The 27311-nt window shown below is 41.7% G+C and overlaps 1 protein-coding gene across 4 annotated transcripts in view; it reads right to left on the bottom strand.

Moving 5' to 3' along the window:
• Window positions 1-27311, bottom strand: part of rptor (regulatory associated protein of MTOR, complex 1) — a 244166-nt gene that overhangs the window by 122875 nt on the left and 93980 nt on the right. For all 4 annotated transcript variants that reach the window (XM_034105423.1, XM_034074665.1, XM_034080365.1 and 1 more), the window contains exons 7-8: window positions 22992-23167; window positions 6587-6646 (exon numbers count right to left, since the gene is read on the bottom strand). In XM_034105423.1, coding sequence (XP_033961314.1) covers window positions 6587-6646; window positions 22992-23167 — 236 coding nt within the window. The remainder of the gene's footprint in view (window positions 1-6586; window positions 6647-22991; window positions 23168-27311) is intronic.

Below are 27311 nucleotides of genomic sequence, written 5' to 3'. Positions count from 1 at the left end.
TCCGGGTGATGTTTTTTATGTGGGGTGCAGATGAGAGAGAGCTGTTCAGAATGACACCAAGATGTTGTGTTTGAGTTCTTGAAAATGGAAAAATAAAAAGTATTCTAAAAGTCATCTGAATACATTCGGATTACTTTCAGAGCCATGTATTCAGTATTCAGTAACTGATTACATTTACAAAGTAACCCTCCCAACCCTGTGTATAGGACAGTAAAAAAAGAAAAAACAGTTTAAAAGGAGAGTGATTAGTAAAATATGCATACATAGAAATAAAGAATGCTAACTAGGTAACATAAGATAAGAATAAACCAGTTTAAAGGATTTGTTATTGGTTGTGATCATATTCTAAAGATGTTTGGATTATTGAAAAACATACAGCTCCCTTTCATCTGAGTGTTGAGAGCTATATCTATAAATTCATGTTGTGCTCAAAGTGCACCATATTGATGAATTTCATTTCAACATTTAAAAAAACATCTTCCTGGGGGTGCATGCCCCCGGACCCCCCTAGTGGATGTGAGGTCCACCCTGGAGGAGGTGAGGACCCCCCTAGAGGAGGTGAGATCCCACCTAGAGGAGGTGCGGACCCCCCTAAAGTAGGTGAGGTCCCCCCTAGAGGAGGTGAGGTGCTCCCTAGAGGAGGTGCGGACCCCCCTAGAGTAGGTGAGGTCCCCCCTAGAGGATGTAAGGTCAACCCCAAAATAAAGCGGGTTCAAATAATTCAATTGCATACATGTTCTTTTAGTAAACACTGAAAACGGGTCCCACAGACCCAAACAGCACACAAAGGTTAAAGGTCAGCATATAATAATGTTAAAATGTGCTAAATATATACACTGCAAAAAACTAAAAAGAGAGGAGTAAAAGTAGCTCACGACAGGTGGGGCTTGAAAAGGCCCACCTGTTCAAAGTGGGGAATGGCAGAAAAAGTTTGAGAACCACTGCTGTAGAGTCATAAACATGTTTTATTGCTTTCTTTTTTATGTGCACACAGTCTTGTACACTGTACTTTTAGTCAAACTTGTCTATATCTACTTGAGTTTGGGAGATTTAAGTGACCCGATGTCCACGGAAAAAAACAAGGTTCAAAAGGTGAAAATTGCACAGTTAATACTGTGTTTTATATTCACATGTTTGCAAGTGTAGATTTCTCAATATCTATTACAACTGGAAATATTCTGTATTATCTGTTAATGTGTTGAAGTTATACTTAAAGTCGCAGTCATTTATATTGTGTTTCCACAAAAGCAAATCTAACTGCGAACATTGACATCATCAATATTTGTTAAGCTTATAAAGCTGTTGATTTTCATGCTGTACATGCGGTCTTTGATTAATTGTAGGAAAACAATTAATTAGTCTAGCCCTAATTCCTACATCTCTGATCTACCTTCTGGTTCTGTGATATTTCAAGCTTTGATGAAGCATCCCATGAAAAACGTTTGACTTAGTTAGCGTTATGACCCAGCTTCATAGGGCAGAGAGGTGAGATGGAAAATGGCTTTGGTTCCATTTTGATTTTATGAGCTCTGAGACCATCCATTATTTAACTCTGAGGGACCTTAGCTGAGTCAACATTTTGCCCTCAGGACAACATGCTATGAACAAAAACCGCAACTTAAGCATCAAGCCTCACTGATTAAAACAGAAGCAGCTTATTCAGTCATATTCAGGGCCAGAAGGAAAGCCTTATACTCTCAACAAGTGAGGCATTTAAAGAGGACGTCCTGTGTAATGCTCATTTTCACCTTTGCAGAACATTTACAAAAAACGATTTAACACACTACAGGAAAGGGAATACCTACAAAAAGCACAATACCTTTAAGTTAATTAGATCTCCTATTTATTTGTTTAAACTTATTTTTGACATCTCTTATCTTACATGTTGTTAGTTTTTGGATCTCATATGAAACCTCACTATTTATATAAATGCTTGTACTTCATATCAAAGTGATGTCTCTCGTGAATTAAACTTTTTATTCAATATTGTTAGGAATCAAAAGCCCCTCAAATCCAATCACAGTGGAGCACAGAGCGTAATGCAGGGTGGGTCAGCACTTTCAGCAGCACAACCCTTCCTCTTGACCTTACTGGTGATATACAGTATATAACCCCCCCTCCTGCTGTGTCTAAAGCAGACAGCTAACAAGAAGAGCAGAGCACAGGCTCTTAAGAAAGCAAGTGTTGGTTTGAAGCAGTCTTCATTCAAGCCTGACATATGATTGGTTATGTCTGTAGCTTTGAATACAGATCAAAGTTGGCATGTCCTGACAGAAACCATTCAGAGTTTCATTTTGACTCCAGAACCATTGTTAAACAAGGACATCTGATGTTTCCATTCAATGTAAGTAATGCGTTGCCCAGGCTCTGACATAAATTGAGCCCCTTTTACACATGCACTGAAACCCTGAGGTTATATACAGGGGTGCACATAACTTTCTCAGTCACTCAGATGAGTACCTGGAGTCAGTGTTGGGTACTCCAACTTCTGGCTCCACTCAAAGTTATTAGATGAAGCCCTCTGTATCGCAAACGTCAGGGGGGTGCTAGTGGAGTACTTCAGCAAAGTCGACGGGGGGACGGGGGGGGAGTGCTAGTGGAGTACTTCGTGACCACAGAGTGTGAACGTTGTGATCAGCTGTTTTAGCGCAGTTCTCCAGTGAAGGTGGCACAATTCCGTTGGACAGACCGACGTTAACAGCAGCCCTGTCTGTGCACACGGAGACCGACTCTGTCGTCCGGTGATCTAACCGCCTTCTGGAAAAGCTTCACAAGTACGTCGCAAATGCGCTTTGTGACACAAGTGACGGTACGCATTTCAGATTGCTGCCGCGCATGCGTACCTGCGTACCAGTTATGTCCACCCCTGGTTCTATGGACACAACCTGTTGGAGCTGTTTGTCAGCATAGATGTTGAAATCATGAGGAAGGTATAGCCAACTGACTTTACCCTGGTCGCTTCCTAGCCCATCGTCTGTGTATTAACCCATTGAGCCCAAGAGGGAATAAAGATATTAGTTTTCTGAAGATGTTTATATACCATGTGCACAAAACCGGAAGACAGAACATTGAAGGTTGAGGAAAAGGGTAATGATAAACAAAGACGCCAAAAAAGTGGACAGCGAGATTCGTGAATTACTCTGAGTAAGTGCTGACATCAAAGTTGTCAGACACATTTAGGGAAAACAAGAGACTTGCTGGCAACCTGATTGGTTGTTAACAACGACACACCTCGCCAAAACAAAACTGAGTATTTCTGTTAAGTGAGTATTGTACGCTGGAAGAGGAAAACTCTCGACAATGTGTGAAACTAGTTCTAAAAACGTTATCAGGTCTAAAAGTGAATTATAAGAAAGTTGTGATGTAGGTGGGTGCTAACAATCTAGTGAGTCATGAAATACCTTTCCAGTCTTTCCACAAAATCCTATCTTTATTCTAGTGAGACAAATGGAAATGAGAAGTTGAGCATGAATGAGCGGTTCAATGTTATGTCTTGTTATGTAATGTACATCCCACTGACTGATGTTGATCAGGGCTGGGATGTCTGATTGAAAAACAGTGAGAGATAAACAGAAAAAATATCTTATTTATTCAAAGGCATTCATCCTCTCTCTCGTGGTTTCCTATCCTGCAGTAGCTTTACGCTCAGTACTAGGGCATTTCCTGCATAATGCTTATCCACTGGAAAGAAAGGCTCTTTGAAAGAAGAGGAGAAGGAGTTGACTGAATGGGGGGGAACACATCAAAGAAACTATATAAGTAAATAATTAATACGAAAGATGATTAAAAAGGTAAAAGAAGGAAGAACAGTAACAAATAAGACCCGGAGAGGTACCGTAGGAAACATGTCACATCATGGATAATCCTCATTAATCTTGTGGGAAACAAGTTGAGAGTAAACGTGTACATTCCACACAAATGATTCACTGACTCTGGACCAATTATTGAGATTTAAAATAGGCTCAGAGGGCTGCAACAAACGACTCATTTGATAATCGATTAATCTATCGATTAATGAAACGATTAATCGACTATTCGGACTATTACTGTACGCCTTGCACAACTTCTCAAGCGCTCTTATTTAGCCATCAACTTTTAGATTTAGCTTGAGGTTGTTTTAGGCATGTGGAAACTAACAATGAAGACAATAAAGATGAATACTTGATTCAAAAATACATATATTATTAAATTAACTTAAGAAATTGTGAACAAAACTAACATTGCTTTTTATTTAAATTAAATAAATAATATTTCAAAAGAAAACAAAAGAAACAACAATGTTTTAACAAATCGTATTAAATAATCTGATGACAGAACTGTAAACAGAATAGCTGAAACTTTAACAAACTAAATAACTCCGTTACCTCTAATCATTAACCCATGTTTGTATAATGTAGTTATCTCGGTGTGTTGCTGCTAGCATACATAACACCTGACGTGGAAACGTTACTCGTGGATGGGGCTGCAGAGCTGCTAGAAAGACAGTGGAACCCGGTGCATTCCTCCGTCTGGATGTGGAGCATCTTTTGCTAAATGTTTAGACAGATTGCTCGTGTTACCGCCCTTACATGCTAAACTCTTATTGCACTATTGGCAACGAGCATTGTCCACATCGAGACGGGTAACATTTAACCCCACCTTGGAGCGCTTCTCTCCACCATCCCCGCCGTGTGTTGCTGCATGTCGCAGCCGTGTGTGTGTGTGTGTTGCTGCATGTCGCAGCCGTGTGTGTGTGTGTTGCTGCATGTAGCAGCCGCGTGTGTGTAAACTGCCCCGCCCCCTCGCACACATACGGGGAGAGAGATCTCGTCTCGATTGGAAAGATCGAAAATACACCATAGACGCATTTTTTTGTCTTTTTGCATTTTAGAAACGAGTTGGCGACACTAAGAGTACGATATAATGTTTATGTAGCAATAATACATATGACATATATTTTTTAAATATCTCCAGTACCGATAAAAAGACCGATAACGTTGGAGCTTAACGGCGCGTAAAACACACGTGATGACGTCACCAACGAATCGACGACTGAATTAGTTGGCAACTAATTTGGTCATCGATTTTAATCGATTACGTCGATTAGTTGTTGCACCCCTAGGTATATTACATCTTCAATACATGGTTTCTGAATTATTACAGAAACAGAAATGTGTAACACATGAGGACACTCGTTTCTATTCATGACAATATTATGACATGCAGTTTGTGGAGATTTGGCAGTTAAAAAAAGCACGAACCAAAATTACTCCAAATTGAAAAAAGTGAATACAACTGTAATAAGTACAAAAATAAGGTGGTATTTCAATAATGGTCGAATATAGTGGTAATGTCTGGAATATCCCAAACAGATTTAAAAACAGTGATCAGGAAGAATGTGTACAATGACAACTCACATAGCTAATTGATCTTAGTCACATTTCTTTGATATGTTGAAATGAATTCACTCATCTCTTCTACTTTGTACTTGTTGGCACCTGTTGCTGGTCTGAGTCTATAAAGCCCACTGAAACTCTGCTCATTTCCCTGAGGGACGCCTAACACCAGACTGCTAAAGTCAAACTGATTGGAATTAGCTGGTGAGTAAAAACAATACTTAAGTTTTAAAAAGAGAAATTCAGAGCATCTGACTGAAGAGTATCACATGACTCTAATCTTCGACTATGCAGTGAATACTGTGCAAAAGGGGGAGGTTTCTTATTTAAGAAATTATGAGAGAAACACCTACAAATTTGCCCATTTGAAAAATAAAGCACAGTAAGCAATAAAAGTGTGTTTCAAAAAGTGTGCTGCCCTTGAGGTTAATGCCTTACAGTCTGCTGTATTTATTCTCTTGAGAGTATAGCGCTTAAAACACAAGTTTGGACAGAAAAGTAGAAGTGGTAGAAAGTAGTTGTGTACCATTGTGAGTGTGAAGAACCACAGCATGAACACAGTTCTAGGGCAAAGGACTAGGACGAGTGTCACAGTCTCTGCATGCACTTTCTGTGGCACATTTAAGAAATCACCTTTAAGCAAACATCATTATGACACAGCTGAGACACTCTTCAAGTTAACACCTCGGGAGCCTTCCAAAAAGATGAGACGGAGAAATGACAGTCTGCTTTAGAAATACTTACTGCGTCTAAAACCACCTCAACCAACTTAGTTTATGGGTGTCAATTACACTCCCCCACACGGAAAGGGAGATCAAAAAAAAGAAAAGTACCCCTAATGTTTCTGTGACACTCCAGAGACTATGGATGTGACGTTGATATCACTCAGAGTTCGTGCCTGAGAGCGAAAGATGTTCTGTGCTCAGCCCTCGACACCCCGAGCTTTACGGAAGATATTTAAACCTCTAAATCTGCCAAACTAGTGGCTGTGAGGGGGAAACAAAGGCAGAGAAATATAACTCAAGGATGGAAAACAGCAGAGAGAGGCCTGACAAAAAGAAGGAGGGAGACAGGAATAGAGACAGAGGGGAGACGGGCAGAAAGGAAAACAAGATAATGATGTCTCTTCACTGTACCCTCCTGAGAGCGGGAGACAGTAACAGGAAGAGACTTGCTTTATTTATTAAGGATGACGGTGGAGTGCCACTTACTTTTCGATGAGGTCTAACGTCACCCCTGGCACCAACTTGGCACTCTTCTGCATACAGAACCTGGGGGGAAACAGACACGGAAAGCTGGTGTTAAGAGCTGTAGAAAAACGAGAGGCGACTAGACAAAGCATTAGAACTGTGGGCCTAGCGCAGTGTCCTCACAAGGTCTCAGTCAATTATCTGCCAAATGCGAGCCTGTAAACTACCGTTTGCTCAGGTTGTTTCCCATGTACCTTAAGATCCAAACATTCAATCCAATTTTAGGATAAGCCAAAAATATTCGCTAAGTTGAATACCAATGGACCTGGTGATACAGATGTAGCACCTCATTTCAGACAGTTTGAAACGCGAGGGCCGTGATTGGTACGTGATCTGCCCTCGCTCAAGGGAAAACCTCCAGCTTGACTTGAGACCGCACCCGTGATAAATAAATGTAATTATTATGAAGCCAGCTGCAATGGATCATTGATCCACCAGGGGGTGCAGTGGGGTTCCACACTGGAGCTCATGTGAAATAAAGTCAGATACAGTATGCTGGATGGACAGCGAAACTTTGTTAAGATCCATAAGTCACGGATATCATACTCTGTGCTAAATAAGAGACATGTAATCATTTACAAAACATCACCATGTTGTTATTTAACTAAATAATGTTGTTTAGTCAAAAAAAACGAACGGGAGGAAATGCAGCCCGGCTCTCGATTTGTAATCCCAATTTAATCATCATCTTCACCACGATAATTTTTGTTTATGTTCGCCGAATTGACATAAAATCACTGACACATATGAATATACTGTATTCAACTTCATTAAAACGTTATTAACGTGCCTAAACTCAGTAATTCACTAATTGAGTGACCCTCAGTTAGTTGACTTTTATGTTCAACTGCTAAATGCGTTACTGATAAAAAAGGGCTTCTCCTGTACCTAATTACCTTAACACTAGAACCGCCAGAGGTTTTTGTATAGGCCTACCTAAAACCGTCAAATCCCGCTATTAGAATGCAATTTTTAACAACATAGGGTGCTACATAACACACTTCCAGGAAAAGTCACGGACTGGGAGACTTTAATATTTTATTGAAAAAAAGTTACATTGCACCCACACAACACACATCACACAAATTGACCCGATTGGCGGTTCTAGTGTTAAATAAACTCACTAATTAATTAAACCAGTTCAATACGCATTATTCTTATTCTTCTTTATGAGTGCAGAAATAGTCTTAAAATCAGACCTGTTTTTTAAATGAAATCTGACGGCAGGCAGTTAGCTCTGATCACCTATGATAAATGCGCCACACCTAATCGCTGGCCATTCAGCCACAGAGCTCCCTCTATACAAATCAAACTGCAGACGGTCTGAAAGCACCTATTATTTTAAATAGGTGAGCCTTCTGAATTACCGTGGGACAGCACATTCTAAACTAAAATGTTCAATCAATAAAGTAACATCTTATTCTAATTCCAAATTCTAATATTGTCCCAACCAACACCACCATCAAGAACTATGGCTGGTGAACTCAACACTCCTGGAAGAATAGCACATGGGCAGAGAAGAGGTACCGGAGGGTTGGAGTTCACAGATGAAGAGGAAATTGGGGGCTTTTCACTAACAGCAAACTTTAATTGGACCGGTGAAGAAGCAGGAACGAATGTGTGGATGCAGAAAGGAGAGGGTGAGGGACGTCATGTACATATTAAACTTTGAGGAGGGAAATTAAGTGGATCTCGTGTAAGGAAACTACTGCAGCTCCAAGGGTGGGTGGGTGGAGGAGCAGAGTGTTTCCTCCGCTCCCTGCTGAGCCGGCTCTCTCCTACATCTCATTACTCCTTCAATCTGCCTTCCTATCCCCAGCCACCGTCTCCGCCAGTTCTGGGCTGGAGGGAGTGCTGGGTAATCTTGAATTTAATCTCTCATACCATATCCATGACATAGATCACAGTGAGTATGTTCTATTCAATTATCTAAATTATAAATATGAGCAAACGACTATTTGCTGTCATTACACCGCTTAACCGATCCATCCATCTTCAACTGCTTATGCGGAGTCGGGTCGTGGAGGAAGCAGACACGCAGAAGGCCCCAAACGACCCTTTCCCACATCAACCAGCTCTCCAGGCCCACGTGAAGATATCATCTCTCCACCTGGTCCTGGGTTTGCCCTCAGTCTACTCCCAGCTGTTCGTGCCTGGAACGTCCGCTAAGGAGGCCGCCAGGTGGCTACCTTACTAGGTGCCCAAACCAACTGAACTCGCTCATTTCTATACGAAGAAGCAGCCACTCCACTCTTTCTATCTACTTCTTCCCCCAGAACTTTTGTCAATTGGCTCCTGTTGATGTTTCATCCAGATGTCTTTGAAGAAGGTCCTCCAGGAGACTAAGGCAGCAGTACAGCGCTTCTTTGCTTAAAACTCCTCTTATATCATGGGTTGTCCACTATACACTTCTTCATCCTCTCTGTGCATCTCTTCTGCCCTCTCCCACTTTGAGAATGGAAAGCGTTGCATATTTGATGATTTCTTCTGATGTTTTGGATCATTTATGTTTTAGGAGCAGACTCAGATTGACCAACATTAATCAAATGTTAATCTTGTTGTGGGGTGTTTTTTGCCCAGCTGACACAAAAGCTATAATAGCAGTTGGGTAAGTATCTTAAAACAACTTGTACTGCTCTTTTCCCACACGTGTTGCTACTTTTGGAGCAAACTTTCTGCAGCCATTTCTGAGTAAAAAGTCGTACAAACCGGTTTAATTGTATTCAAACCAACCGAATCTGAAAAATGTAAAAGCAGCCTCAATCAGCAACATGTGCCCACAGTATCAAGGCACTCAAATGTACTTTGATTACATTAGTACTTACTAATATGAAAACGTGATTGAAATAATGTTATGTTTGTTTAGAGAAGTAACTGAAAGAGCTGCTCGTGTCTTTGAAGCTATGCTTAATTTACTGCTGAGTCAAGGCTGGCAACATGTGAGTAGAGGTGCAAAGGGATGTCTGGTTTTTTTCTCAGAAATCAAAAATGTGATTCGTTGTGTTGACAAGACAAGCCATGGCAGAGTTAGTCTCATCATCATTAAAACTGCACCAACTTTGTGGATTTGAAGCCAACAAATACAGTGAGCCAAAACACATAGAAAAGACGCTAGTGAGGATGCTACTGGGGACCCTTATTATTGAGCGAATGTTGTGTCAAACAGACCCATACATGTAGTGGTAGAAATAAGTAAAGCGTTCAGCTAAATACTTAGCCAGCTAGCTAGCGGTTTAGGAAGACGATGTCCCAATTCTTAATCCAATTTACAAAGCTCTAATTGGTTGACTGTTTCTACAGTTGAAGCTACCAGTGTTTAATGAGCACAACAGAAGATCTACAAGAACACATAGGAGATGTGAACACATCTGGAACCTGGTGCTGTGAAGGTCAAGGGTACAAAATGTTTATACAGTCAGTGACTAGTTGACATTGAAAAATATTCTTGCAGCTAATAAATCCAGCATACTGGTTTTGTTTCAAAATATACATGGTTAGTATGTGTAAAGTATTTTTTGCAGTAGCATACTGTATATGTACAGGATAATGACAGAGAAGACAAAAGAACATTTGCATTTGAATCTATTCCTTACTAAATGTATCATTGTTACAGTTCAATAAAGGCTGCTCATTAAATTGCAAAGGGCTCCGAAGCACCGACATAACCGCTTTTGTTTCATAGCAACATTTCAAATGATAATACATTATGATGAATGTGTTGCCTTTGAACATGAATAATACTAATGTGAAGATGGAGAGGGCCCGTCTGATCTGAATAGAAACATGCTTCAAAACAGCTATCTGTTTGAATTAACATTAAAGTTCATTGCTAGTGGTATACTGGACATTAAGCTGGTTAAAAGATATATCCTTAACATGAGTGGTGTTGACCTCACCTTAGGGGTGGGCGATATGACGATATATATCGTCGTGACGATATTAGGTCTCCATGATATGCTTTTTCAGAGATATCGTCCTATCGTGATAAAAAAAAAAATTGAAAAAAAAATTGGAAAAAAAAAAATGGCGGGAGGGGAAGAGGCTCTCCGTGCGCGGCGCAGGGGGCTATGACAGCGGACGGAGAGCCTCTTCCCCTCCCGCTCCCCCAGCCTCACCTACTGATTTTAATTTCACCATATATCAAGCCCGATCGATTTCATAATGTCAGCGCACCTCTGCTTTCGTTCAGTCCGAGTTGTTTGACACGCTCCCAAAGTCCCCGCCCCCTTTCTTTGCAGCGAGCAACCATAGGGCAGGCATTTCATAAAGGGGCTCCTTATGAAAAGACTAGCAAACGGTGGAAAGACATAACTGACGCTGTGGCGTTTTATGTTTTTCCCTTCAGTTATGCTAAAGTCTTTTATTACACTTCAAGTTTACTCTAAAGTTTACATTTTAATTGTTTGGCACTGACTTTTCCTCATTGATGTTTTATGTTTTACTTAGTTATGTTTTACCCTCCTTTTCATGTTTATTGATGTTCACTGCTCACTTGTTTATTCAGGGTTTCATTTCTGAAATAAAACCAGCTTGAAATGCTATTTTGGTCTGTTACTCCTTTTTGTTTTAGTTTCTGTTACCTTGTAGGTGCTTGTACTGTTAAGTAACTTGAAAAATAACCATAATAACCTACATGAAAAAATATCGTGATATATATCGTCTATCGTGATACTGCCTGAAAATATCGTGATAACATATTTTTCAATATCGCCCACTCCTACCTCACCTACAGCCCAATTCAATTTAAAAGGGATAACACACCGTAAAAGGTTATTTCTTAGGCTGGCGTCACACTGTCCCAAAATTGACACCAGATGGACACACGAATATGGAATTGTGAATTTCGCACGAAGATGGCCCCGAACTTGGTCAACAGCCGAAGCAAGTACGATGCTACAGAAGGCCACACGATGGCACCCGAACCACACACGAAGGCATGTTGTTTCCATAGCAACAACAACTTCCAGTCAACAGCGTAAACTCGCCTTCAAAATGAAAGCATCTAAATAAAACAGGAAGTTAACCTAAATAGAAGTACATTTACATTTAAGACCTACAACTGCAACGAAAGTAACAAAAACAATGTAATATCATTTTCAGTTTCACAGAACACAAATTGGGTTATTTACATAATATGTTCACATGATTTTGTTGTGCAATAACACAACCAGAGAAGCGATCTGCAAGGAAACATAGCACACCGTGTCCTCATGCTCCTGTTTCACCTGCTTAATACAGGTATCGTCACTGCTACTGATTTCGATAAGAGCAGGTCACAAATAGCAAGAGATGACAAAGTGAAATAAGACAATGTGTACCTATAAGAGGAGGTGCTGGGGCTGAAAGAGGTGCTCAGGACTGACTGAGGAAGATGCTCTGAGGCTGGCCTTTTATATGTCCACGTTACCATGACACATGGGAAACGCTTGAGCTACTCAAATTCGGCTGTCTTCGCAGACACCTTGGTCCCAGCTTGATGTCATCGTACAATAATATGATGGCTACACGACGGCATTGCAAGGGCTTCACGTAGTCGTGTTGCCTTCCTAAGACAATCGGGCAGCATCTTGTTTCCTTTGTCTTTGTGAGGCGAAAAATGCCCGATTGCACCGATGATCACACGAAGTAAAGACGAAGGTGACACGATTTGACAAGATGCCCTGACGATGGCCTTACGAAGGGCAACATGGACACACGAATTCAACACGGAAATGAACCTTCGCAAGGTCTTTCGGCAATTTGTTGGCATGCCAAAGAGTTTGCCAGCGCTCACGAAGTTGCTGCTGGAGCCTGAGAAGCTCCACCGGCGGTCATACGAAGGCCTAAGATGCCCTCACGAATGGCCCGATGTTGTTATGGTCAGAGCCGAATTTGAAAATGTCCTTTGTCGTGTGTCCATCTGGTGTCGATTTCGGAACAGTGTGACACGGGCTTAATGAAATCACGCAGCTCTGATAATATTTGTTAATCTGAACACATCTCTTCTTTAAATGAAAGAGCACAGCAACAGACTGGAGTGGTGATGTCACCTAGAGACAAATGTGACAGTGAATCATGGAACAACTGTTGAGTCTGACAGCAGCGTGGTGAGGACACAATTCTCTGACCTCCAGCAGGAAGCATGACATTCAAATGAAACATACAAATCAGCAAATGTTAACTGATCATTACTTTAGGTATAATTAAGTAGACCGATGTATGGAAAGTGTATAAAACCGAGTACATAAGTATTTTTTTTATAATTATCTTTGAAAAAGGCCTTTTTTCGAATAGCTTTTATGTGGTTTTATTAATGTTTTATCACGTTCTGCTTACAGTATGTATTCTGTGATGTATAGCTGACAATCAGTGGGGGCTTGTATGCTCTACATCAGGGGTTCCCAAAGTGTGAGGCGTGCCTCCCCAGGGGGGGCGCCAGAGAGCTTCAAGGGAGGCGCAGCCGCCAGAAAAAAATAAAGAGAAACAGTGAAATCTAGCTAGTTAACTTCAGCTAAATGTATGCGAGCGGCAACATATGGATAGATTTTTAGTGAAGTTACCTAAAGTGAGAGAGGAGACAGCGTCTGTCAGAAAACGGAGGAAGAATGGCAATGATTATTTGAAGCTAGGATGTTCATGGACCGGTCCTGATGACACTCCACTGCCACAGCGTGTTATCTGCAACGAGGTGCTAGCTAATGACAGTATGAGACCATGTAAACTCCGGCGTCATATTGAGACGAAACACCCATGTTTGGTGACCAAGCCACAGGACTTTTTTGACCGGAAGCTCAAGGAATTGCAGTCACAGAAAAACGTCATTGACACATTTAGCACTGTGAATACAAAGGCAACCGAAGCATCATACGAGTGGCGTTACGGATAGCTAAGGCAGGGAAACCTCACAACATTGGTGAAACGTTACTCCTCTCTGCTGCTAAAGACATCTCCGTCTCAACTATTTCTCTCATGCATGAGTGCAACGTATGAGGAAGCTGCCATCCTTAACCTCAACATGTTTAAAACATAAAGAGGTTTGAAAAAGCTATTGTTTAATGTTTTAAGGAGGTGACGGTCAGCCAATCAAAACCGAGAAAGGTAGCGAAAACAGAGCATTTTATGACATTTTCTCTTACTGGACCTCTTTGAAATGCAATTGAATACCCCTGCATTATAGCAACAACAACAACAACCATAATAATAGCAATAATAATTGGGAGGGGGGGGCGCAGCTGTGATTATGTTCTCTGAGGGGAAGCTCACCTTCCCACACTTTGGGAACCCCTGCTCTACATTAAGCATTTCACCATGTTACAAAGTTTAATTTCTTTATTTTTTACAAAAAATTTAAAGAATAATACAAATGAAAAATCAAATAGAAAGAAAAACAAAACTGATACACTAGTTTATTTGATTCTGTATTTATGTGTTGTTGGATGAAAGAACTTACTACATATATAAATTGTATTATTATAATTATTATTATAATCATTATTATGGAACTGCTACCCCCGCGACCCGACCACGGATAAGCGGGAGAAGATGGATGGATAATCATTATTGATATTATTATTTGTATTCATCTGCAGGTTATTTGATGAGGTAGATATTCAGTGGCTGGATGGAAATTATACATAAAGATGGCCGTCCAATAAGAATAACTGAATACAAAGTGAGATATTCCATTCCATGTTCCATGGTTTGATGAAAATCATGGTTTTCTGACCTCGAACTCCTGAAGAAGTCCCAGCGCCATGTTAGAATGCAGTCTCTGCCACAATCATAACTCCTATCTGGAGATATTTATTTGGATGAATATATTCTCCCAGGTGAGTTTACAGAATGAATGCCAAAGAGCACTGAAGCTGAAGGATGGTGGTGATCCAAAGCATTATTGGTTTTTCCCATTACTACGTCTGCCAACTGATTGTTCTCATTTCAGTACAAAGAGATGCTTCACCAGTCGCAGGTGCGGCACATTTTATCTGTGTTTATCCCACTGTGGAGCATCATGGATGATTCACAATTTAAAAATCATTCACATCAGCTCGACATTGTTTAAGAAATATATTATAAAGAATGGCTAACACGTGAAACATGGGGAAGGGGGATAGAAGTAAAATCCATCAGTATCAGTAGCATTTTAACCTTCCCGACACTACTTCGAGATCCTTTAGAAGAAATTAAAGACAAAAATTGACATTAGGCTTGAGCACAAAGATCAGAAATTTCACAACTCCGACCCGAGATTAAAAGATTCCAGCAAACTCGGGAGACCAGACGGAAAAATATTTGTTACCCTGGTCCCGGATTAATTTTGCAATCTGCATAAAACCTGTATTTTTATCAGTTTGCAATGATATGTTATTAAGTTCAAAGACAGAAGCTACTAAAAGATTTGTATACAACTTGAAGAGAAACCTAAAATAACAAAGCGTGTTATCATTCGCTGCGATGTCTGCTTTAGAAAGTGGTGCCCAGCTGCATGAGGCATTCTGCTGATCCGGCCATGACAAAGACTTTAACTCTAACTTTACATACAGTACGGTGTGACGTCAGCAAACAGCCTTTAGAACGGGACAGAGTGGCGCTGTGAGACTCTGCTTCAGTATGCGTGCATGACGGGGTTTTGTGATGTACACTCGTTGCTCTCTTCACATCCACAGAGATATGGCATATGCACAGTAAGATATATGGTTCACCCTACATCCAAAAACAAGGGGGGTGTGGGGGGGCACTTTTTTATTTACATTTTAAAGTTATTTAGAAATGAAGACATACAGTAACAAAGGGTGACAGTTCATGTTAAGGCAACATATACCATTTAACTTCAGTGTTTATTTGTCCTTGTTCTACCTTTAGGAGGTAAAATGGTAAGACAGAGAAGCAGCCACGTTTATTTTGTGTGAGTGTGTGTGTTTGTTTCAGTGACTGGAAAGAATAAAATATGTGGTCATGTGATCAACTGCTGCATGGCAGGGTTCAGCATGTGGGGCCGGGGGTGTTGGTGCAGGAGTGACAGAAGCAGACTCTCCAACATCTGCTGCGCATGGATGGAACAGGTTCCTCCTAAATAATCTTTCTCGTGTTCGGGAATGGTCGATACTGGCTCTTTCTCTACGACCATATTTGTTTCTAAGAGGTGCTTTAGTTTAAACATTAATGTAAGGCCCAGATGACACTCCGGCAAAACTGTATATTACAACACGGCTGCCTTCCCTCCTCTCTTGCCCTATATGTTGCTTCTTTCTAGTGGCTTTAAGAGGTCATTTAAGGGTAAATATGCTAAATTAATTAATTATTGTTTTCTCTCCTTTGATTTGACTGAGCCGAGAGCGGTAGATTGAAGGCGGGGCTTAAGGGAAACTCCAGGACACATAATCGAAGGGCCCAGATACATCTACAGAATCTACAGTCGCTCCATGTTGGCTTCGTGCCACTGAGCAACTTGCATAGGAATGAACAGGGCCGAGCTTCCAGTTCTCTGGATGCATCCATGGCTTTCCCACTTACTTCCTGTTCTAGTAACAAGACCAAATATGGGACAATAATGTTGAAGGTCTACGGTAGAAGGTGCACTTATGTGACCTACTTTTGATGTAACCTTGACAAATTGTTTTGTTTGTTTTTAAATGCCAAGAGATCCAATGTCTCAATGTACATGTTGCGCACCCAAGCTGACTGCAGTTTTGTTTTGTAGGTGTTTTTGAATGGCTGCTTTCAGGTGAAATTATTTACTTTTTTTGATGTATCAGACTGTTCTAGAGTGTCTATTATTTGCCTTTATTCATTAGCCATTAAATCCACAATACTGACGATCATTCATCAAAACTCCCATGATGTCAATCTTTTGTAAAAGTATCAATGGTCAACCCTACAATCCTGTCATGATATTGATAGAAGTATTTGTTCAAAAATATAGTGATTTTGGTTATCTTCATGACACTCGCCAAATACAAATGTTATGTGTTCACCCTTAATAAAGCAGCTTGCTGTCTTTTAAAATATAACAAATGTGAAGTCCCTCACATGTGACTTTACTTTTGACTCAAGGTAGGCAGTAGCTAGTACTAGTAGTTCTTGTTCGTTTGAAACTGACTTTTGTGATAGGCAGAGTAGCAACTGTGGTGTTCCATCAAAAGTGGAAATGTTTAGAGGTTATTTCAACACTTTAACCTTGAGGTGTTGTTACTGTAGATGGAAACTTTGAGTGTAACTAAAGTCATTAGGATTCACCCTCTGCAGATCTTGACCACTGCACCAAACGTAATGTCCAAAGTGCTGACAGAGCAACCGTCAGACAGACTGACACCAGGGACTCCAGAGGCCTGCTCTCCTACTGTAGCATGGCGAAAATACCCACCGTGCACTTTTCTCCCTTCATCCGTTGTTTCTCTTTCTTCCTTCCTCTTCAAACCCCTGGTGTCTCTATTTTGAAGATGCTCGCCTCCTCTATCCCTCCCCATCCATTGCAGCAGTGGGGAAATCCCTTGAAGATGGCGCTCCATCAGTAATGATTTTCTGCTCGGCTGAACAATGAAAGGTACACATGCACTCAGTCTGCCTCGCTCCTTCTCTCTCCCTCCGCAAACCCCATCATCCATCCCTCAGTGCATCTCATTAAAGTTTTAAAGCCAAGGTAAGCCAGCACATCAGTGAATCCCTCCATTCGCCAACTCTAAACCTGTCGAACCCCACCCCACCCTCATTCTCTCACCATGTCTCACTCTGGGGCTGTGTACAAATTAGGGAGAAGACAGCTCGGCATGTCTTTATTTAGAAAATAATAAGCATGCAGGAGAGACGGTAACAAACTATGGGAAGGACGGGAGGAGGGAAGTGGTGAGAGGGTCTTCAGAGACTCGTAGAGAGCTCCGGGTCTCAGGGAAAGCCGGAGGCCAGGTTGATGGAGGTGCTGAACACAGCTGGTATGTTTCATCTGGTGAGGAGGTTTCTCCAGCGCTCTGACTATTCACAATCAAATCGGTTTTCTGTACCAAACCTGGCAGGTGTGTAATATGTCTGAAATTAGTACTGTCCCTCCCAGAAGCACACGGTGTTCCCTCCTCCAGGAAAACCTGATTGTGGCTCGCATTTTTATAGAAATCCAACATTAATTAAGATATACCGTAATTTTCGGACTATAAGCCGCGCCTTTTTTCCCATTTTTCGACCCTGCGGCTTATATAACGGTGCGGCTAATCTATGGATTTGTACAGCTAACGGCCACTAGGGGACCTCCTAAATCTATGGATTGTACAGGTTACAGTCCACCACCTTTAACTCTATGGGCTCTATGGCCGGTCCGCGCCCCCCACCTCTAAGCGGCGGGCTCCAGCAGGAAAAGCTGGAGGCCAGAAAAGAGTGATACAGGTAGCGCGCCAAAGTAAAAGTGGAACCGAGAGTGGTACGAGAGACAGAACGAGAGCAAGACAGACGGACATTACGAGAGCGAGACAGTTTGTGCAAAGGAAGTTCTCATGCACAAACCCTTCGTTCAGTGGGAGGCGTGGATGACGAGCGGCGATAAATCATTCACCAAAACTGGTTGCATGCGAAAAGCAACTTTCGCTCAAGTTTGCGAGTGGATTCTGACGGCGTGGAGGAGTGTCAAAACATCCACGATCACCAACGGGTTCCGAAAGGCTGGACTGCTTACATACGGTAATTAAACATTAAAACACCTGCGGCTTATAGTCCAGTGCGGCTTATATATGTACACATCATTAATTTAGCTGCTGCGGCTTATATTCAGGGGCGCCTTATTTCATTTCATTTCAAACCTTTATTTAACCAGATTGGTCCCATTGAGATCATAGATCTCTTTTTCAAGGGAGACCTGCAATAGTGCTGCTTATAGTCCCAAAATTACGGTAGTTGGCCTTTACAATTTTTTTTTTTAAATGTTGTTGTTTGAGTGAGTAAAGTCTGAATGAACTTATGAATAAATGCATCATAAGTTTGAATATTCTCTTTTGGAACGTTGGTGTTCATGTAACATGTATGCCTATATGAGTTTATCAAAATGTGCGAGCTATGTGAGGAAGGTTCATTTATAATGCATACGCTTTTCAGTTATACATGCCTAAATTCCCCCGATTCATTTCTCTCCAAAAAGCCAAATGTATTAATACTGATGCTACACGTTTCCCCTGAAACTACAACATGCATGTTCTGAGGCAGAGGGGACTCACAGTCAATATTGTCCAGCAGGCTTTTAAAAAATGAATTCTCCCAAATGAAATGTTGGTAAGGGATATCAATATTAATGGCAGAATACTGAGACTTCATTATTCCGAAGATCAGGGTGGGGTGTGGATTTAGAGTGGGGAAAGATAAAGGCAACACTTCAACCTTTCTGGCAGAAAGGGAACATTCGGCTTGCTGTAAGACACATCCTGAAGGCTCCCTGCCATCCTCACTTTTTAAACTTATCCGCCTCTTTTACATTTATAGTAATGTAATGAGCAAACTGAATTCAGTTATTAAAAGGCTGTACGGTTAAGCCATGATTTATGGCAGCACAGGGGGTTCGTGCACTGCAGATAGAGACTGCATGTGAGCAGGTAAAGCAGTGCATGGAAGATAAGGTGCTCATTAATACACAATTCAAGTGGGAAGAGGATTGGATGAACGGTTCTCAAGATATGTTGAGGATACACACACTGACATACTGAGATGCCTTCCTTCCTAATTCCATGTTTCCAAGTTCAAAGAATTGTTTTGAAGCAAAAAGGAAATAATGGTAATAGAAACACATAGAAGACACTTTCTGCTGCTTAGTTCCAGTGGGAAACTGAAATAATAATAATAATGACTATGTATTCTATCCTTTAAAAATCTTACAAGGACAAACGCACAATCACTGTCAAACAGGCATTTGTCACAGCAGTCATGTTAGGTCAAACATTTCTTTGTTCTATTCAATTATTTCTGTAAATCCCGGCAGTGTGACTGCAAAACAACATCAACAATATCAAAACCTTGAAATCAGAACAGCTAGATCAAATTCAGCCATTATTCTAATTATGTGCACCTGTGCTTTCCCTACTGCATTTCCACTGCATGGTAAACCACTCCAAACTCTACCAGAATCACTCTTTTTAGTTTTTTCATGAGTAAGAGTTGTGGATAGTACCTGGTACTAAAAACCGTTTGAGTTTCTAGATATGTCTATTCTAGCAGGTAGATTCAGAAATGTTTTTGAAATATGGGACAGAACGGTCAGCTAAATGCAAGTTAGCAAGCTAGCTAGCCAACTGTGTTGTGTCGGTCAGAGGGTAGGCTAAACACACAATATATACACACACTTCTAGAAGCATTGCCAGTCTGCGAGTTGCCAGCTAGCTTACAGCTCACGTACAGTCGGTACAGCTGTTCAGGGTAATTGAAAAAATACAGTCCACCAAGAAAATGTACCCTGAAAAAAGTGCCACTTTCTGTTAGAGCACACCGTAACAAGGTGGGGGAAGTACCTATCTCAGATTAAAAACCAAGCGTTCTTTTCTAATGTCCAGCAGGGGGCGACACCGCTTGTTTGCAAAAGAAGCCAGAATGTATCGAAGTCTATGAGGAAAAATACCCTTTTTCTAACAAGATTTCTTCGCTCAATAAACATTTACCTAATCATGGTCTCGTTAGTTTCAAATCTTCTTCAATAGAGAATCATGTTCATTTGGTAAATGAGGTTCCCATTCAAATTGAAATCGACAATAGCACACATTTAGTATGTGGTTACCTTGTGATTGACACTTGGCTAAAGAGGCAGCCTGTCAACTGGGATAGAGGTGTAGCAAGACCTTCTAGCTCCAGCCTCTAGTACAAACATGGTCCCTTCTCGCTTAAATAAAACAACATGGATCCACGTTGACTACAGCCACTTATTATGCAGTATACACCTTATGATCCTACCTGAGTTCTGCTACTCGCACCAAGCTAAATATATAGGAAAATATTTGTATAATACTCAAGTTTAATGTCTAAAACAGACAGATGGATGATTCATCTGTGTGTGTGTGTGTGTGTGTGTGTGTGTGTGTGTGTGTGTGTGTGTGTGTGTGTGTGTGTGTGTGTGTGTGTGTGTGTGTGTGTGTGTGTGTGTGTGTGTGTGTGTGTGTGTTTACAGGGGATCGGAGGTGATGCAATCACCTTTGCCTGGGTGTGCAAGCCCCCATGCTCGGTGCCCCACAGACAGCTGATGCAACCCGTGTGCTCCGTGGTTCAGCTTGAAGCTCCATCAGAGCTCTCCTCTGAATCATGCATCAGGCTGCTTTACATCATGCAACTGTATCAGCCTAGTGCGAACACATTTAGCCTCAATATCTTTCACCAAGTGTCCTCTGCGGGGATCTTCAACCTTGCATCGCTGTGGGTGAGGTTGGTTTACATTTCTCATTCAAGCTGAATATCTCTTATCAGAGCTGAATACTGAGCAGGGTCGGAGCTCAGAGGAAGGTTTGGACATGTAATTATGTCCTCAGTATCAAAGAAACCTGCCACGAACTGGCTCAACAAACTGCTTCCTTTGAGGTTAACAGTAAAGCCTACGCCATTTGCTTTTCTAAATTTGAACTGTTTTCAGTGTGTATACAGTGTTTCCCTCCTGCTCTACGGTTTCTAAATGCTTATTCTGTATGATGAACATTTTTAAATGTCAAAATAAAGTCAAATGTAGTTGCTTAGAGTTTTGCCAATTAACGCTGGTACTCTTTTACACTACAAATTATCACATTTGCATAATATCCCTATGAGAGATTGAATGGGACATAAAACCGTATTTGCATGCCAATGTTCTCACAACATGCACAAATGTGTGCACGCAAACAGTATTAATTATAATATGTGCAAAATGTCAAATGGCTCACTTTTTTTTTTTAACATAACACAAATGTAATGTCCTGTGAGTTAATTATGCACATATGTAATACTATCAGGAATCTGCTTTTTAAAACAACTGATTAGAACGATACACATTTTTTTAGGATTGTGTTGTTTTGATAGGTCACATGACAAGTTTTCTGGTGCATTTTGAACTTAACGACATGTTTCTACGGTGACAGTATTGCACTTTGCACCATCATTTGTGATGTATTTTACATTTTGATTACAATTTGTTGTTTTATTTATTCAGGAGGAAGTTGTTTAATGCAGGTTAACAGATAATTGGCTCAAAACATAATCAGATAGCTCAGATAATCAAGATTCAGTCTGAACTATTTATATGTATTCAAACTATAATATATGTTCATCTTCCATATGCTACGGTACGGTTGCTTTGCCATGGACTAAAACTGCATTGGTTAGCAGTGTGAAAATAAGCAGATAGCTTATTATATATAGCTATATCCTAGCTTTGTTTGGATATGTATTTGATTGTGTACGGTTTGTGGGGGTTGCATTCTATCTCTACAAATAGAAATGTTGGCAAATCCTCACAAGAGAAAAACACAGACGAGGTGTTAAACAGCGAACACAAGGATAACAGAGGATTCTGGGCGTGGGATTTAGAGAAAACAGTACGCCTAAAAGGTGTCTACACACCAAACTGACACGTCCCGACGGAACGTCGCCTCACGTCTCCTGCGTCTTGGCCTTGTGTCGCACTGGAACACGCAAAGACTTCAGCTGACGGCCAAGAAGCACGTACGAACTGCGCATGCGTGAGTGGCAATAACTCTCCTTACCAGCAGGTGGCGGTAGTGTGTATTCGTCATTCAAAAGAGGCAACAACCGGAAGACAGACTGCGTGATAACCGAGAGAAGAAGAACAGACTGCGTGATATAAACAAACAACAAATAGCATGTGCGTTCCATGTTCACTCTACAGCGAGAAGCTCGTGGGGCTTTCCCGAACCTGAGTCGAGAGCTGGAGTTAAATGAAGTCTCAGATTTGCCTTCTTAATAGTTTGTTTGGGTCCCTCACTTCCGTTTCGCTTCTCATGCACTGATTCGCTAAGCTGAACAGCCAATTTCTTTGGCCGACAGTAGAGCGACACGACGCTCATCGACGGCCCAACATCTATCGACGCCGAAAATCGGCTCGGTGTGTAAGGACCTTAAAAGCAGGCCGGTACTGTGTGTTTAATGCCACAGCAGGACTGAAGGGATCGTGGGGATACAAGTTATTCAAATGATCCATATTGAAAACTTTACCCGCTGAGAGAGACCATAACCAGTTCCTCCTCGCGCTGCTTAAAGCCTGTTTGGGCTCATTATTGGAAAACACTGCTTGAATGTTAACAGTTGGGTGACAAAACCCCAGCTCTTCCTTACTTCAGCATACATGTAAGGCCACATTGTGAATGTACCATCTGGAATGTTGGAAATGTAAATGCTTAGTAATAAACTGTGCTGCAGAGAGAAGGGAAAGAGTTGGAGATAACGTTACCATCGGAGGGCGATCTTGATGGGCGTGGTGAGGCAGGAAGTGAAGAGGTCGGCTGGGAGGTCAGGGTTCATGGGTAGCAACTCGCTGGCCTCGCAGGCCGCCAGCTGGATGCAGTTCTTCATGGAGGGAGGCAGGGGCATCTGGGCCAGCGGGTGGCTGGGGTTGATGGCTGCCACCTGAACACAGAAAACATGACAGTTACCACCTGAGTCACACTGAGGAATGATCCCTGAATGCATTCCTGTTAAAATCATCATGGACACAGCACCATACTCGCAGTAAAAATAAGTCTCTGCATTTACCCCATCCTAGTATTAGTAGCAGTGGGCAGCTAGTATACAGCCCTGGGAGCAGTGTGGGGGTCTGGTGCCTTGGTGAACTGGCCTATAAAAGTACCAGTGCAGTCTGTGTACTTGGTCCATTCTGGGACTTGAACCAGCAACCCTGTAGTTCCCAAGTCAAGTCCCTTCAGACTGAGCTATTACCCAAAATATGTCCATGTAAAAGAATAAGGGTTGAAATATCAGCTGTTTTTTTAAAACTGCAGCAATCACAGAAAGTGGTCTCACTATGAATCTGGTTTTCAGACCAACACTTTAAAGGGATATTTCAGATTTGTTTGAAGTGGGGTTGTATACAGTAACTATCTATAATCAGTGTTTTCAATCGTCTAGATCCAGACATTTGGTCATGGGAATACATGACAGAGGGATCAGAGGGAAGAGGAGCTGTGGGACAAACAAGTCTGTCAGAGCCAACCAACACTTCCCTTTGTGACATCCCATTTGCTCAAACACATTTATGGTAAACATGTGTTTGAGCAAAATGTGGATGTGGTTCCGCTCTAGCATGCAGATTGCTTTTCTCTTGTTTGCTCTGGGAGTGTATTAGATATAACTAAAAATAAGAATAGTCATAACATTGTGCCACATTGCAACATCGTGGCGTTATAGAGTAGTGCAAGAATGAAAAAGTTGGAGTTAGAAATGGAGAAGGCGAAGACGAAGGCCAAGCGAAAAGGGGGAGCAGAAAAATTGCGGGCAAGAATAAAGCAGGCCCTTCGTGCTGATGCTGCCGCTTGTGTCAAAATAGCCGACATGTACAGGTGCAGCAGGTCCATCTTCAGCACCCGTGGGCGATATTGGTGGTGAGGAAGATGATGAGAGGGAGAGATCAGCGCGAGTGGGGAGAGGGAGGAGAACTCGCGGTGAGCAGAAGCTAAGACAATTAGGAAAAGATTATTATTAAGGTTATGATACTCTGCAGTTCTGGAACCCATTAATATCCCCTTGATGAAGCACTAATAAGACACATATTATAAGAGAAACATTCGTTAGCCTACAAGCTAGTAAGCTGGCTTTTTTAGGTTTTCCCTGGTGAGTTAAAATATAGCCTAATGGGACTCTGATACGTTGTCTCATTGAAAGAATGTCATTCTTTTGTTAACCACCATTGATGAACAATACTGTCAGCTGGCAGCTTGTTTTGTTTAGTTCATTTACTTATTTGGTTATAAGGGCAGCAGTGGTCTTTTGGGACCTGAACACAATGTTTATGGTCAGCTTGTTGTGGTAGTTTTGAATGAATAATATAGAAATAGATAAAAAATGGAGGCACACATGTAGTTTTGACCATGAACTGTGGTATTGTTATGTCAATGCCTCTTTGTATGGACCTCTATCAGGGAATCCATTCATTCTGTATCATTGTGTTGAGCCAGGCAGCACCCCAGAGGAGGAGAGTGTCAGCGAGAGTGAGGAGAGCAAAGAGCAGGAGGACATAGATGACTTTGCCCGCCCCGAGCCATCTATGTTACAGATGTTTTTAGAACAACAACATACCAGAACTCCAGTTGTGCAGAAGGTATTCAGCTGTAAAGATGGCACCAGCGGAACGTGGCTTACATATTGCAAGGGACGTCATATGTTGTTTTGTTTGTATGTGTGGCATTTGGGAAGAGGACTGGCACATTTATAACGTCAGATTGGACGCACGCACACCAGCGTACAGAGGAGCACGAAAAGAGCATTACACATTCAACCTGTGCTGAAGCTTTCTTCTTACGGTGCTCTAAAGCAGACAGCGTGTGGTGGATGTGGTGGAAGTGCTTGGAAAGAGGGGGTTAAGCTACAGGCAGGTGGAGAATGAGGGAGCATGCTAGCTGACAACACCGTGGACCACGGTAACTTTTTGGAGCTCATCCTTTTATTAGGAAAGTATGATGTCTGCTTAAAAGAGCATACACACACACACACACACACACACACACACACACACACACACACACACACACACACACCCCACCCACCCACCCCGAGGAATGGACGCTGGACATAGTGCCCCTCTCCACAACAAGCATTCATTTTGAGTTATTTCAGTCTAGTATATAAGTTACTTTGTGTGTACAGTATATATATATATACAGTATATATATCTTGCTAGTTGTGTACTTTTGTAATTTATGTGGGCATACCCCCCCCAACCCCCCTATTAGTGCTCGGTCACTGTTCGCTTTGTGAGAGGGTCTGAAGGTCTAGTTACACATACTTGTGGTATGTATTCGTTTAGTTGCCCCTGATACGTAAAAAGGATAATAATAGCGGTTTTTTAAATTAGACTGAGTTATTCTTCTTGTCAGGAACCGCTACTATTCGTTTGTTTTATGGATTAGGGCCGGTCTGGGTCTAAATGCCAGGGCCGATTTGCTGTCCCAGTCCAGCCCTGAACACAGGTCCAGGACAGACGGAAAGAGAAGGAGGTCGGAGTAGAAAGAAGACCTCCATACGTGGAGTAGCAGCTCATCTGGAGTCTCAGTGTGCGCATGTCCCATAGGGCAACAGGTGAAGGAAGCAGCCGCCTGCTACACCTACACCTTCCTGCTCTAGCTGCTGTCATCATTTCCCCAAGCTGCTTGTGCTTCTCAAATCATCACACTCAGAAACTTTTCTACAAAGACACATCTGATATTCATGTGAGCACTTCAGGCAACCGTCTTCACTGAGAACAGGAATGTGTACATTGTTCCCAGGGTGGGCTCGTTCTCATTTGAAAGTGTTTACTATGAGCGGAGATGTTTTTCTCCACGTAGAAGCCGCCGTGTTGTGTTTACCACGTAGAAAATTGAAAACCGTTTCAAATTGAAATCTCAATAAGAGCTAAACACCTCTCTGGTACAGTGATGAACAGCATGGAATACGTAATGAGTTGTTCTTAAGGGATGTTCTCTCGGGTGCATTAAAACAGGAGGAAGGTGTGATTTCAGAAGATACAAATGAGAGGTGTTGCACGTCAGCCAGCTTGTTCTTTCACAAAGAAACGAATAACTGACACATTTCAGAACATTATGATGTTACGTTGTATGGATCCCAGTGAGGACATGCTCCTCTTGCTTCCCCCTTTAGCAGGCGGTCTTTAGTGGCAAAGCCTCTCGTCTATTCTTAAAACAGAACGAGTGGTTATTTCCACACGGAGCGGCGGCTCAGTCAATACTCGCACATGTGAAAAATGGAGGAGGGATGACTATGATGAGTTATATTTGGAGATCATTGTGCTGTTGTACTATAGACTTGTTTTCTATGAGTTCGATATGGAGTCTTTTGGTAAGTACACTTACCAAGACTTACCTTTAACATCACTGACTGCATTTATTCTTGCATATATCATTTAGAAACAGATTAGGGAGAGAGGTTAGAGTAATATCATTGCTTGTATTGCCTCTTTCTTTAAAACAGTCTCTATCCAAGAAACACAAGAAACCATTATTTTGATAAAAGTGGAGATTTTCATAGTTACAATTTTTTTTAATGTAAATTGCATAACTCCGAGGAAGCACTCTTTATTGTTAGGAAAGCTGGTCCACCTTAAAGGTATACTTACAAAGCTCAGTCTGTAGGGACGTGCCGCCTTGGGAACTGAATGGTCAGCAGTCCCGATCGGATCAAAAATACGGAGTGTTGACTGGTAGCTCGATAAGCGCTACTACTGGCGCGGCCGGGGTGTCCTTGAGCAAGTTGCGACCCCCCCTTAAACATGATAAGCCCACAATTAGTATTGTAGATTCTCGCTGCAAACACATCTTGTCAGCGCATGTCATCTGAGCGTCACGTGACTTTGTTTACAATCTGACAGCTGAAAGCAAAGGAAAGCCCTCCGAGTCCGGTCCGGCCTCATATGGCTATGGTGATCATGTGCCTGCCTGGCTTTGGTGGCCAATCCTCGGGTCAATCTGTCCCCGGAAATGTTCCCGTTTTTAAATATGCTTAAATTGATTTTGAGTTGTCTCATGACAGTTAGAGTATAGGGGACAAACCAGGGGACTTT

The sequence above is a fragment of the Pseudochaenichthys georgianus genome, chromosome 1 (assembly GCF_902827115.2).
Source record: "Pseudochaenichthys georgianus chromosome 1, fPseGeo1.2, whole genome shotgun sequence".
NCBI classification, from domain to species: domain Eukaryota; kingdom Metazoa; phylum Chordata; class Actinopteri; order Perciformes; family Channichthyidae; genus Pseudochaenichthys; species Pseudochaenichthys georgianus.
This window is presented reverse-complemented; position numbering and strand designations above follow the sequence as displayed.